At 48.8% G+C, this 13,138-nt stretch overlaps 1 protein-coding gene across 5 annotated transcripts in view; it reads left to right on the top strand.

The window, feature by feature from the left end:
- The first annotated feature begins 6,595 nt into the window (after positions 1-6,595).
- LOC104696922 (ceramide synthase 4-like) overlaps positions 6,596-13,138 on the top strand; it is a 44,655-nt gene continuing 38,112 nt past the window's right edge. The window contains exons 1-2 of one of the 5 annotated variants that reach the window (XM_019293100.3): positions 6,596-6,784; positions 13,015-13,069. In XM_019293100.3, coding sequence (XP_019148645.1) covers positions 13,050-13,069 — 20 coding nt within the window. In that variant the 5' untranslated portion in view covers positions 6,596-6,784; positions 13,015-13,049. Of the gene's footprint in view, positions 6,785-10,038; positions 10,077-10,307; positions 10,399-11,628; positions 11,712-13,014; positions 13,070-13,138 lie in introns of those variants that run through there. The other 4 variants (XM_039566443.1, XM_010411444.4, XM_010411445.4 and 1 more) reach the window with 4 other exon arrangements.

Raw genomic sequence — 13,138 nt, 5'->3', positions numbered from 1 at the left:
GACAGAGACACCCACAGAACTTCTCACACACCTCACTCATGCCCGGCCCCCCAGTAGGTGGCTTTCAGGACCCACACCATACTCCCCCCAGTGTCAAACAGCCAAACCCCCCACCCCTCCACTGGCTGCACTGGGACCCATGTCAGTAGCTGGCACCACAAGCCAGGGGTGCCTACACTCCCTGGTTAACTCCGGTAGCCAGCACCCAGCCCACCCACACCAGCCCCCAGGAGCCGGCACATTGTCCTTTCCGTTCACATATACACAGGACAGGGAGGTGACACAGATCATTAAGAAAACATTTAACTGGAAGATATAAGAAGACTGGACATCCTCTGCATTCTGTAACCATTAGCCTCTGGAGGGACCATCAGGTGGTCTCCATCAGATGTGATGCCATCAGGATGTCCATCACTGTTGGGGTCTCCCCCCCCCCTGCTATGTAGCCCTGGGAGAGGGGCCCTGAGGGGACAGACACGAGGTTTCCCTGGCCCTGCTCAGCCTCGTTCCCCGTTGGTTGGTTTGTGTTTCCCTGCATGGGCAGGGACCCTCGGGTCCCGTGATTGCCGCAGTTCCTCGGCAGATCCCGGCCATGCGGCTGGGAAATTAAACATCTCTGAAACATCTATCAAGAATCTGTCCATATATATATATTTCTTTTCCATGGCCTCCTTGTTTGGTGCATTGTGCTACAGTATCCCCGCTGTAACACATCACTGCAACTTCTTCAACAAGATTGGACGGGACATCATGCAGTTCTGTCTCACACCAATGATCTTCATCCATGTCTCCAAAGATGTAAACATATTGTCCAGAAATGAGAGTTCAGGCCACTCACTGGGACCATCAAAAGGATCATAGCTGTATTGAGCTATGAATGCTCGAAGCTCTGCTGGTCACTTTCTCATAGCTTCCAGGAGGATAGATTCCTTGTCTGCTTCCAGGTTAGCCTGGTGCAGCCTGGAAATTACAGAGTTGGATCTTTCTCTTTCCAGCCGTTCCAGTTTCTGAAACAGCTGCTGACTGCTTTCATTTAGCTTCTCCTACTGACCATTCAATTCAATCAGCCAGGCTTGAATTAGTTGCAGGGTTGTCTTTTGTACTCCTGCCTGAGTCCTCCATGAACGCTTGCCTTCTTTGACTTTCATATGGACCTCTGACTCCAGCTCCTTATGTTGCTTCTCCAACCCTTGATTCCTTTCTGCCATTTCTCTCATGGCTTTCAGTGCATGCTCTGCCTCTTCCAGCTGGGTTTGCAGACAGACATTCCTGTGGATAGCAGAATCTTGCTCCTCTGCAACTTGCCATTTCAGGTCAGCATTTTCAGCTTGAACCTCTTCTGTCAAACCCAGCTGCCTGCAGAGGTGAGCGTTGTCTCCAGCCAGGCAGGTGTTTTCATTCGTTGTTGCTGTGAGCAGCACCTGGAACTCCCCACAACTTGGACTGCAGGTTCTTGTGTAACAGGAGCCCCCTTCACCTGCAGCCACATGGGCCTGAGGCTCCTCAGCTGCCTTCTGTGAGAAACCACGCTGCTTGTCCTGTGCCAGCTTGGCTCTAGTGGGCTCTCCCATTTCTCCATCCCTCTGCTGAGGGAACGCTGCCATGAACAGTTCTTCAGGGGAGCTTTGGATGGGCAGTGGCACTTGAATACTGCTCAGGTGATGGAGGCTCACCTGCAGTTGTGTGGATTTCCCTTCCAGCTGCAAGGCGAGGGCAGCATTTATCTTCTGCGGCTTTTCTGCCTCCTTGCGCACTTTTGGAGAGTCCTGCTTTTTCAGAAGGTGACTCTCCATCTCAAGAGCACTCTCTTTCTAGTCCAGGTCTTCTAAAGCAGTCTGTAGGCAGGTGTGCTGCTCCAGGAGCCAGCTGCATGTTCTTCCAAGAAGCACCAAGCCTTCCCCCTCTGGCACCTGGAGCTGAGCTTCTGCCACAGCCTGGCATGTTGCTTGCTGTCCAGCACTGTGGCTTTCTGTCCATCTTTCCTGTTGTGCCCCCAGTGCCTGGGGCCTATTTCTGCCAGAGTAGCAAGAGCTCTACATCTCCTAACGGCTGTGGTGCCCAGGAAGCCCTTTGAGCTGGGCTAAGTCTGGGGATGCAGGCAGCTCGCCCCTGAACTGCTGCAGGTTGGCTGTGGAGAGCCTCCTCTCCGGTGCTAGCTGGTTTGGAGGTGGTGGACACAGCTCGTAGCTGCCATCTCCCAGTGCAGCTTGCTTCAGGCCTCCCTTCCTCTTCTGCTGGGCCTCATCTCCTCAAACAGCTGCCTCTGCATGTCCTACATCTGGTGTACGGCCACAGGACAATCCTGCTGCAGCAGCTCCTGCCCCACACGGAGCTCAGCCAGCTCCCTGCGCAGCAGCTGGCAGGTCTCTGCCACCCGCTGCCGCTGCCCCGGCTGCCGCACCTCCTGAGCCTGTTGCTGTCCCCACTGGGATTGGAGCTGCTCTGCTGGCAGCTGTTGCTCCCTCTCCAAGGATGCCTTCAGTTCCTGGGTTTTGGCAGTGGAACAGTGGTGCTGCTTTTGGGTCCAGGACAGCTCCTCCTCCAACTCAAGCCATAGTGCTTCCAGCTCCCGCCTCCTCACCTCCTGCACAAGACTGCTCAGGGCTTGCTCCAGGCCCCAGCAGGACAAAGGGTGACTGCGTGCAAGAGGCCCCCAGCCCCCAACACACCATGTCATGGTGTCAGCCACCAAAGCTGGTGCCAAGGCCACCAACAGTTGTGTTCCCCAGCTCTGTGAGGGGTGCAGACCCCTGACCCTGCTGCAGACATTGCCACCTTTCACCAGTGTGAACTGTGGGCTGTGGTGGGAGAATGTGCCCTTCTAGGCATGTTCTGGCCACAAGCTCTTAATGGACAGGTGGGGCAGTATGGCCTGAGATGGAATGTTCTGGGGTTTATCTCCTCATGGAAGGACCTTAGAAGGTTTGTTGTGATCCCTCTGCACACCAAGGAGGGGTACAGCATTTGACATAAGATAACGTCAAAGACAGATGGTTTCCAAGACATGCTTAAGACAACTCTACCAACTGACCTCTTCTGTACAAGTGAGTTTGCTGCTGGAAGAAACCAGACCCAAGTGGATGAAAGCATCAAATTTGCAACAAAACTGTGTAAACTCAGCTCATAACTATACCATTAAGGGGGTAGCAAATAACTTAATCTGTGCTATCTTTGATACAGGCCAGGTGCCACTGACCTTCTTGGCCATCTGGGCACACACCAGTTCATGCTCAGTTGCTGTCGATCAGCACCCTCAGGTCCAAAGAAAGCATTAAGTACTTTAGCCTCTTCCTCATCCTTTGTGGCAATGTTTCTCACCGCATCCAATAAGGGATGGAGATTCTCCTTGGCCTTCCTGTTGTGATGTGTCTATAGAAACACTTTTTGTTATTTCTTACAGCAGTGGCCAGGTTAATTTCTAGCTGGGCTTTGGCCCCTCTAACTTTCTCCCTGCATAACCTCCCAACATCCTCATAGTCCTCCTGAGTTCCCTGCCCCTTTTTCCAGAGGTGATAAATGCTCTTTTCCTCCCTGAGTTCCAGCCAAATTTCTCTGTTCAGCCAGGCCAGTCTCTTCCCCACCGGCTCGTCTTTTGGCACATGGGGACAGCCTGTTCTTGTGCCTTGAAGGTTTCCTTCTTGAAGAATGTCCAGCCTTCCTGGACCCCTTGGCCCTTCAGGGCTGCTTCTCAAGGGACTCTCAATCAGTCTCCTAAACAGACCAAAGTCTGCTCTCTGGAAGGCCAAGGTGGCAGTTCTGCTGTCTCCTTTCCTTATTTCTCCAGTACCAAAAACTCATTATCTCCGTGTCCAGACAGCCTCAGCTGTCACATCCCCCACCAGTCCTTCTCTGCTCACAAACAGCAAGTCCGGCAGGGCAGCTTCCCTGGCTGTCTCACTTTCCAGCTGTGTCAGGCAGTTCTCTTCCGCGCACTCCAGGAACCTCCTAGACTGTTTTCTCTCTGCTGTGTTGTATCTCCAGCAAACATCTGGTAAGTTGAAGTCCCACACAAGAACAAGGACCAGTGATTGTGGGGATTTTTCCAGCTGCTTATAGAATGTTTTATCTGCCTCTTCTTCCTGGTTGGTCAGTCTATGACGGTCAGTGATCTTCCCCTGATCCTTAACCATAAACCTATGCATTGAACCTTATCATTGCAATCATTAAGCTCGAGGCAGTCAAAACACTCACTCACACACAGGGTTACCCCAACTTGGTTACTTCCTTGCCTGTCCCTTCTGAGTCTACAGCCACTGATTGCAGCACTCATCACGCGAGTTATCCCACCATGTCTCTGTGATAGCAGCTGCACAATGGCTCCCAGGGTTAATTTTCTTCCCAGTGGCTGGTACATTGTTGTGGTTTTTTGATTCATGAAGAGAATAATGCTGATCACATAACGATTTTGTTGTTTCTCAGTTGTGCTCACCCCAAGTCAAGGACTTTTCAGTGTCTCATGCTCTGCCAGTGAGGAGCTGCACAAGAAGTTGGGGGAACAGCTGACCCAAAGTGGCCAGAGGGATATTCCATGCCACAGAACATCCTGCCCAGTGTGTAAACTGGGGGAGCTGCCTGGGAGGGGCTGACTGCTGCTCAAGAATGGGCTGGGCATTGGTCAGTGGGTGGTGAGCAACCGTATTGGGCATCACTTGTTCCTCTTGTGTTTTATCCCTCTGAATCCTTTTCATGACAATTATTAGTATCGGGTTTATTATTATTGGTGGGATTCTTTCGTGGGGTTTTTGGATTGTTAAACTGTTCTTCTCTCAGCCCATGAGCCTTTTCTTTCTGATTCTTCCCACCAGAGGCAGGATGGACGTGAGTGAGGAGCATCTGCATGATACTTGGTTGCTAGCTGGGATTTAGCCATGACACAGGCTCAGTGTCACAACACAGACCCTCCCATATGTCCAAACATGGGTCTGATAGATCAGCAGGCATCAGCAGGCAGAGAGAGGCTAGAGACAAATTCCCTTTCCTTTAATGCCCCCAGTCTTTAACAGCAAGGATTGCAAATGACAAGAGATTTATGAGCTAAAGCCTATGCTTTGAATTACATTTGAAAATAAGCTGGCAACCAGTGCATTTTGAGACCAGCCTTTCCTCTCTGCAAAGGGCTGAGTGCTGCAAATGAATGTTGGCATAGCACATCCTGAAACAATTGACTATAGCTGTAATAATTGCATTTCTGTTCTGTGTCCCCCCACAGAATGGGAATGCAATCCCATAAATTGGGCTCCACAATTTAAAAAGGATATGAAGGTCCTCAAATGCGCCCAGAGGAGGGGAAGCAAGCTGGTGAAGGGCTGGATGGCACGCCCTTGAGGAGCAGTTGAGGGCTCTGGTCTTGTCTCCTTTGGGGGTGAGGGATGACACCGTTGTTCTCTGCAGCTTCCTCAGGAAGGGATGTGGAGAGGGACGTGCTGAGCTCTTCTCCCTGGGATCCAGGGACAGCACTCCTGGAAATGGTTCAAAGCTATTCCAGGGAAGGTTCAGATTGGACGTGAGGGAGCATTTCCTTATGAACAGGGTGGTCAAACCCTGGAATGGGCTTCCTTGAGAAGCAGTCAATGCCCCAGGCCTGTCAGTGTTAAAGAGGCATTTGGACAATGGCCTTAAGAACAAGCTTTAACTTTTGGTCAGCCCTGAAGGGGTCAGGCAGTTGGATGAGATGGTTGTTGTAGGTCCCATCCAACTGAAATATTCTAGTCTGTTCAGTTCCTAGGACTGGCTGCAGGGCTGCAGGGTCCCACCTGTGCCATGGCAAGGCTTGGTGAAGCCCTGGTACTCTCTGGAGCAAGAGCCTCGGGATGGGTGTGAAAGGCGTGTACAGAATACAGCACATGGCCACCAACTCATAAGGCGCTCAGAGACGTGATGAGGACTCGGCAGCCAGTGTTGCCTGTTCTTGGTGTCACCTCAAGTGACCCTGACTGAACCACTTGCACACATCCATCTCAGTACTTCTGTATGAGTGTCAGAGAACCTGTGAATGAAATTCAAAAGCAAATGAATGGGAATTAAGTCAGTTTTGTTTCTAATAAAATCAGCTATTCAGTATATCATCCTGAGGTTTGCTGCACTGGCTGTGCAAGGGAAGGGGAGGATGTTCTGACACTCTAGCAGGCTTGCTTGGGACACTTCACTCTCTTCAACAAGAATATCAGCAAGGGACCCTTAAGTGTCCAGTGATGTGAGTCCTGAGGTCCTGACATTCACCCTGAAAATGGTGCTGTGGGATGAAATCACAGCAGGAATGGGCAGAGCCAAGCGGTACAGAAAGGGCACTGCATTGCTTGCTGAAGTTGCAGTGTCTAATATTAGCCACAGGTCATATACTTTAGAAGTCCTTTCAAGAAGGACAGAGATCCTGGGACAGCTTTCCTGCCTGTAATCCCCTGGAGCAGCACACTCAATAGCAGGTCTTTGAGGCTTGTAACCTAAATCCTGCCAGGCTGCACAGAGAGGACAAATGGCTCTTGGATACTTCAGTCTGTACTTAAAATAGGAACAAAGCTGCTCCCATGTGCCTCCCCACAGAGCCAGGGGGAGGGGCTTACATGGCATCTGAGAGTGTTCATGGTGGCTGCACCCCTCTTCTTTCTACTACACTCACTAAGCTGTACCTTTCACTCAAGATACTGAACTTTGGCACCAGGCAATAAGCCACCTTCTCCGCTTACCCAAGGTTGTACGGATACCCAAGGACAACCAATTCAGGCTGATACATGGCAGGAAAAATGTGCGAGTAGGGCAGTGCAGCAGATGCCAGCAGCGGGAGCAGGTAAGTGAACTGTAATAAGCAGTGATGGGTATGGGATGTGGGATGTGCTGTCTCTGCACAGAGACCCTGAGGTCCCTCTGTGATCCTAAACATTAGAGTTCAGAAACCAAATGCCACACTAAGAGCAGACACCAGTGTCAGAATATTGGGGTGGGGGTGGGGGTGTCAGTGGGAAAGACTGACACCCCCACATCCACACTGCAGGATTTAGGGCAGAGTCCAGGTAGCAAACAGCTACTGAGAGACAGATAAGGGGGACCCAATGTCCCCAGACAAAAAATTCCACATCAGGTTTGAAACAAATGAAGAAACTGAATGGCACAGAGTTGAGGAGGATCTAAGTGGGAAAAAGGAAAGTACATAAACCAAAACATCCATACAATGGTGTTAACAGGAAGCTTCACATTATCTCCCTAGGGAATAGTGTGATCAGCAGTAAAGGAATGTCTTGAGATGGTGTTGACCCTCAAAGAGGAGCTGTTATTCCAGCAAATTCATGGAAGACATTGCTTTTACAGGAATAGCCATTGGTGGATGGAAAGAGACCTAGAAGATTTTCAAATTTTCCTAATAAAGACGTTCTTTAAATCCCACCAGCTACTCTGCATTTCAGGGTAACTAAGATGGCAGAGACCTGTTCAAAGCACTCTGAGCACACTCTCTAGGAGAGCATGTCATTTATAAAGGTCCTGTAAGTAAAACTAAGCTCTTGGTGCTGTAATGTGCAGGCTTCGATGGAACTCACAAACCCAGGCTCTGCACCACTGGCACATACAGTCCATTACATTACTGCAGTACAGTTTTTTGAACTGCTGGACTCTTCTGCCTTAGTCATGTAATGTCCAATACCCCATTGGCCACAGCCAGTGCCAAAACGATGCCACGTCTGGTGCCATGAGCAAGCAGACGTGGAGGCATCCAGGTGGAGCTGGAATTCATAGCCTCTACAGAAGGAATTGACAGCAGACTTGGAACAGAGACACCTGCTTTCTGTGAAGACAGTGAGGATTTATTTTAATGACCTGGCTTAGCTGATGACATGAAGACTTTAAGACTCCTCAGACTGTTGGTGTTAGGAGTGTTGGCATGAGTAATGTCACTGATTCAGAACATGAGCATTTCTAGAAAGGAGGTTTGGTGCACTTAATCATGGTTGGGCTCCTCTTGAGAAACATCAGTGATGTGTCAGCCATAGTATCTACCCCCGACACCCTCATTGCTTGACCATAAATATATGCCTCACCATGATCTACAGGAAAGTCAATTTCTGAGTTTGTCTGCTACTGATGACTCCTTCCAAACTCCCAACTTACTCTGCTCTGACAAAAAGCCATGAAGTGATAATCAGAAAGGCATATTCAAAAGGATAGTCCTGTTAGCAACGTTTTCCCACTCGAGGGTGCTGTTCTCAATGGCAAAGGCCACCCTTCAGCTTTTCCAGTGCCCAGCATCGCATCCCAGAGCTCACAGACAAAATGGCCATCAGGCTTGCTCAGAGCTTCATTTGGACTCATTGAACAGGATTTCAGAGGGTAATGCTCTCATGGACTATAACTAGAGGACTTGTTTGACCTCTGAACACAATAGTATCCTGTTCACAGTGGGCATCTGCTGGATAAATGATTACATTTTTATAAACCTGTGTATACTCATAAATATATTGTCATATAAATACTAACCCATCAGGGGTTCAGCAGTCCATATTCTAAAATGATATGTGATTTTTAAGTACCTCATATCCTAATTGTTTCATGAAGTTATTGAAGAAACCTGATAGTTGTCCCTCAGACCCCTTTGGATGTCTCAAGGTACAGTTCCCAAAAAGACTTGTATCTTTTATGGCTTGAAGGCAGCACTCTGCAGAGGGATTGAGTAGCAGTATTCAGCACTTGTAATTCTAAACTCACCATGATTTATGATTATGGACTGCTGAGGCATGCAGGGTTAGGACTTCTCCCCAAGGCTGTGTTCTGAGCTGCTTTGCTGTGGAGAGCCTGGCAGGTTTGTGCTGGGTTGTGGTGCTGCTGCAGGTCTGTGTGCTGGGGACCCTCTGGTGAGGACACAGAGATGGGTCCTCCTGAGTGGAAGGTCTTGGGTCACACCTCTGTAACTGAGAGAGTCACAGTGAACCCAAGGGAAATAAAAGGCAAAAAACACCTGAGCACCTTCCTTTGTTCTAGGGGTCTTAGATGTTTCTGTTTCACCTATTGCACACACTGAAATAAGCAGACTTTTGCTCATGGAAAGCCCAATCCCAATCCTTTGGAAGTCAGTGGGAGTTTTCATTCATGTCAGTGGGCTTTGGATCAGCCCCAGAAAAACTGGCTTTGTAAGTACAGGCATTGCAGATCAACCACTGTTTTAAGTTGGTTTCAGTGATGCCACACAAGGAGACACTAGACAACCACCTGCTTGTAGGAGCACCAGGGTCCCGTGAGGCTGACATGGGCAGAGTTTCCTGACAAGATTGCAACTCCAGGGCCCCAGTACTTCGTGCAACTATATTCTCTGATACCCTGTGGCAACCTGGCTACTGTAACAGACAGTTTACAAGCCATCCCTTTGCAGGAGCTGGATTGTGCACTGCCTGGTGGGAATGGAGCAGGTGGACTCAAATGTGTAAGCGAGAGAACTATTAACAAGTCACTGTGTTTGTTTTAAAATTGTTCACATTTCTGTCTGCAACGGTATTTATAACCATGCTCATCATAACCGTGCTGACTACAGCTTTAGAAAAGTCTGGCAAGAAAGAGCTGATGGACAGCATTTCAGTGAGACAAGGGAACAGCCTTAAGTGCTCCAATAACGCATTACAGCACAGGAACAGCAAACAGGATCTGTGCTTCCAAGGCTTGAGAGCAAGAATGACGGAGTGGAATTTTTTTTGGCCTGCGTAACACAGGACAGAATAGATCATCTTAAGGGTGTTTTTTTCCGGCCTTAAAATCTACACAGCTGTACCGTGCTAATTCCAAAGCCGTGGTCCACGGAAGGAGCACTTTCTCCTTGTTTTGGCTGAAATACTATGTAGTACTTTAACCACTGTTTTTCCGTGTAAAGAGCAGCTGCAATTTTGCTGAAGGAGCGCTGGGTCCCGCACGCCGAGATCTCCCCTGAGCCGGGGCCCGGGCGGCAGGGCAGGGCAGGGCGGAGCAGGGCCGCGGCCGGCGGGGAGCGGAGCGGAGCGGGGCAGTGCTCGGGGCAGGGCAGTGCTCGGGGCCGTCGCCGCCGCCTCGCTCCGCCCGGGGCGCAGGGGCCGCTCGGGGGCTCGGCGGGGCCCGGGAGGCCGGAGGTGAGCGGGCGGCGGCGCGGGGCCGGGCCGGGGGCAGCGGGCCGGGGGCGGCGGGGCCGGGCCGGGAGCAGCGCGGGGCCGGGGGCAGCGCGGGGCCGGGGGCAGCGGGCCGGGGCGGCGGGGCCGGGCCGGGGGCAGCGGGGCCGGGCCGGGGCGGCGGGGCCGGGCCGGGGGCGGCGGGCTCCGCTCCGCCCGGGCCGAGGACGGAGGTGTCGCTTTTACCGCTTGGCATGAAAAACGATGGAATTGAGGGAAGATTTTCCTGCTGGCAATGAAAACTGTTCCCACAGAAAAGGACGGCAAAGCTGGGCAGGAGGCTGAGGTATTTCGTTTGTGATTTGAATTGTTTTTAGAAAGATTTGTGTAACGATCAAAATTCAGGTAGGATAACGACAAAAAACCAACCAACCAAACCAACCAACCCTAATTTTAGACTGGAGTTGCCGAAAACCTCAAATCAGATACTTGACAGCAAATTCCACTTCTGGAATCGTTTAGAGCCAGACCAGCTGGTAGGTTTTAGGAGGTAAAGGCGGTGGGATAAGAGTAAAGTCAGGTGTCAGGGCTTGAGGTGAGTGTTTCTGGAACAGACCGGTGTTAATTTGCAGTCCGACAGCTGAATTTTAGCTCGCCAGATTGGAAAATGCATCTTTATCTACATCAGTTCATCATCATCTAAAGGTAATTCCTTTTTTGAAAGTGTAATACGGAGTTTAGTGAGATAGGTTTTGTCAAAGCCAGATGGAAGGTGTGTGTGAGAGAACACACGTGGTGAAGTTTGTCCTCAGAAGGAACCAACCTCTCCGTCAGCCAGCAATGGGAACTGGGGTGAAGCGTGAGACTCAGCTGGTGATTGATGAATCTACAAGCTCAGGTTTATCAAGATAGCCATGAGGCTTGAAAATGCAGGGGAATTCTTTCTGTATTTCTGTTTAAAAAAAAAAAAAAAAAGGACAAAGCTTTTTTTAACCCTGGGGTTGTACACTGGAAGATAACAGACTTTGTGAGATGCTTGTGTTCAGAGCAGCAAAGAAGCTGCCAAAATTGAAAAGTGCATCTTATGTTAAGCCAAAAGAGCTTTTGACTGAGAATCAAAGCTGCTGAGGGTTATTAGCTGTTAAAATCAGTTGAAATTCGTGTATAATATTAATTTTCTTAATCTAATTCCCATCTCATGTCAGAGTTATGTTAAGGAGATAAAGCAGAGAGTAGAGACTTTGCAGCTTGACAGCTGCTTCCAGGCAGGAAGGAGAGTAAATACCTGCAATGAAAAATTATTATTGCCCTGTCCTTTTGTTATAGTCTACCAAAATCCACAGAAATGGTTTTATTTTTGGTGTCTGTCACACCAGTAACTACGAGAGACTTGGCTTCTCTGTTCACATGTGGCAAAGATTGGATTCCTGCTGCCAACCTTACATGTTGTGCTTAAGGAACTAATTCTGTATTTCAGCTCCAATCAAAATAAAAACTCTTCTGAGTTGATGTCTTTTTCCCATGTTGTTGGACAGTGTCTGGAGAGACCCTGCATTGCCAAAAGAGAGACCGGTGGTGCTTGAGGATGTCTAAACTATCTGCTCTTGCCTCCCGAGTCTGTTTGGGGACACCGACCTGTCTGAACTCCAAAGCCCCGAGGTTGTGTACTCATGCAGGCATCATCACAGGCTTAAAAGTTCAGTTTCCTGGTATATGCTTTTTTGGTGAAATAGAGCTAAAGAAGGTTTCTTTTTAAAACTTCTCCTCATGACGGAATCCTTTTCTTCACTTCATGAGGTCCAGATTGATGGAGCACATTTTTATTGGGTTTTTGAACACCACTTACAGTTTCTGATGTCCTTTTGAGTGCAGAACTTAAATTATGTCTGATCTGAAGGAGAGCATGAGCTCTGGAAAATCAATATCTTGACAACAGCTCATCTTTTATAAACCTGGCAGTGTCTAGTAAACACAAAAATAACGAAATCAGGCATTCCTGCAATTCAGATTTTTTCTGAAATGAGAATCTTTGATGATATTCATGAGCCCAAGAAGGCTCAAGAAGCAAAAAGGTGTCAGGAAAGTCCAACTGCATTCTGTTCTTTGAGATATATAACAAGAAAATTGATACTGTTTTTCTAAATTTTTATTCTGTATTATAACTAGCTTTTATAATACCCTAGACTCTTCCCTGCAGAGCTTTTGGGAGAAAATTGCTTTCAGGTTCAGAGATCTGTCCAAATTTTTGTTTTCTGACATGTTTATGGTAGAGAACAATACAGGGTGGGGAAGGAAGTGAAAGCCTCTGTAGATCACTTATTTTAGCATTATTCTAGGAAGCAGCTTATATGGGCTCAATATACAAAAATCAAACTGCAAACCTGCTAATTCTGCTTGTGAAAAGTGATTATGGTAAAGGAGTGTTTAGTCAATACAGCTACAGGTGACAAGGCTCCAGCCATCTGGGCACACGCCTGAGCTTGTTTCATTTTCTTCCAAGGTAGAAGCCCATGGGACTTCTCTTTTTGGAGAGCACTGTGCACAGAACTAGTGCACGAGTTGGGTTTGTGACCAGTGCTTGCAGCAGATTGAAGGACCTCACAGCTGAGCTGTAGTGGCTGGGTTGCCACCTACCAAGGTCATCATGATTTGTCCAGACTTCGGAAGCAGTTGTAAATGAAAGATCCCTCAGGGAATCTTCAGACCCTAATTCATAGCCAGTTCTCTGCAAGAGGGTAAAATGCAGCTAGAATGTTATTGTACACTAATTTTTCAGGTCTAAGATGAGCAGGGGATAGTTCTGTGAGGTTGCTACCCACTCCTGAGAGAATTACAGGCATGGTGTTTGGTGTGATACGATGACCCTTGCAGAGGGTCCCTGCAAATTAGTTGTGTATGTGCACCCAGAAATTGCTTGGGCCTGCTTAATTTTCTGGTTGTTTTGTTTTGGTTTTTTTTTCAGGTTCCTTTTGCAGAGGCCAGTAAGGACTTGACGACATGAATCCAGATATTTCCAGGTATGATGTAGCAGGTGGGCATTTGGAGCTCAGTGGAGGTACAGTTTCATTAGCTTGAGCTGCATTTCT

Source organism: Corvus cornix, chromosome 28 (assembly GCF_000738735.6).
Source record: "Corvus cornix cornix isolate S_Up_H32 chromosome 28, ASM73873v5, whole genome shotgun sequence".
Taxonomy (NCBI): domain Eukaryota; kingdom Metazoa; phylum Chordata; class Aves; order Passeriformes; family Corvidae; genus Corvus; species Corvus cornix.
Note: the sequence above shows the minus strand (reverse complement) of the source record. Positions and strands in the feature narration are given on the sequence as shown.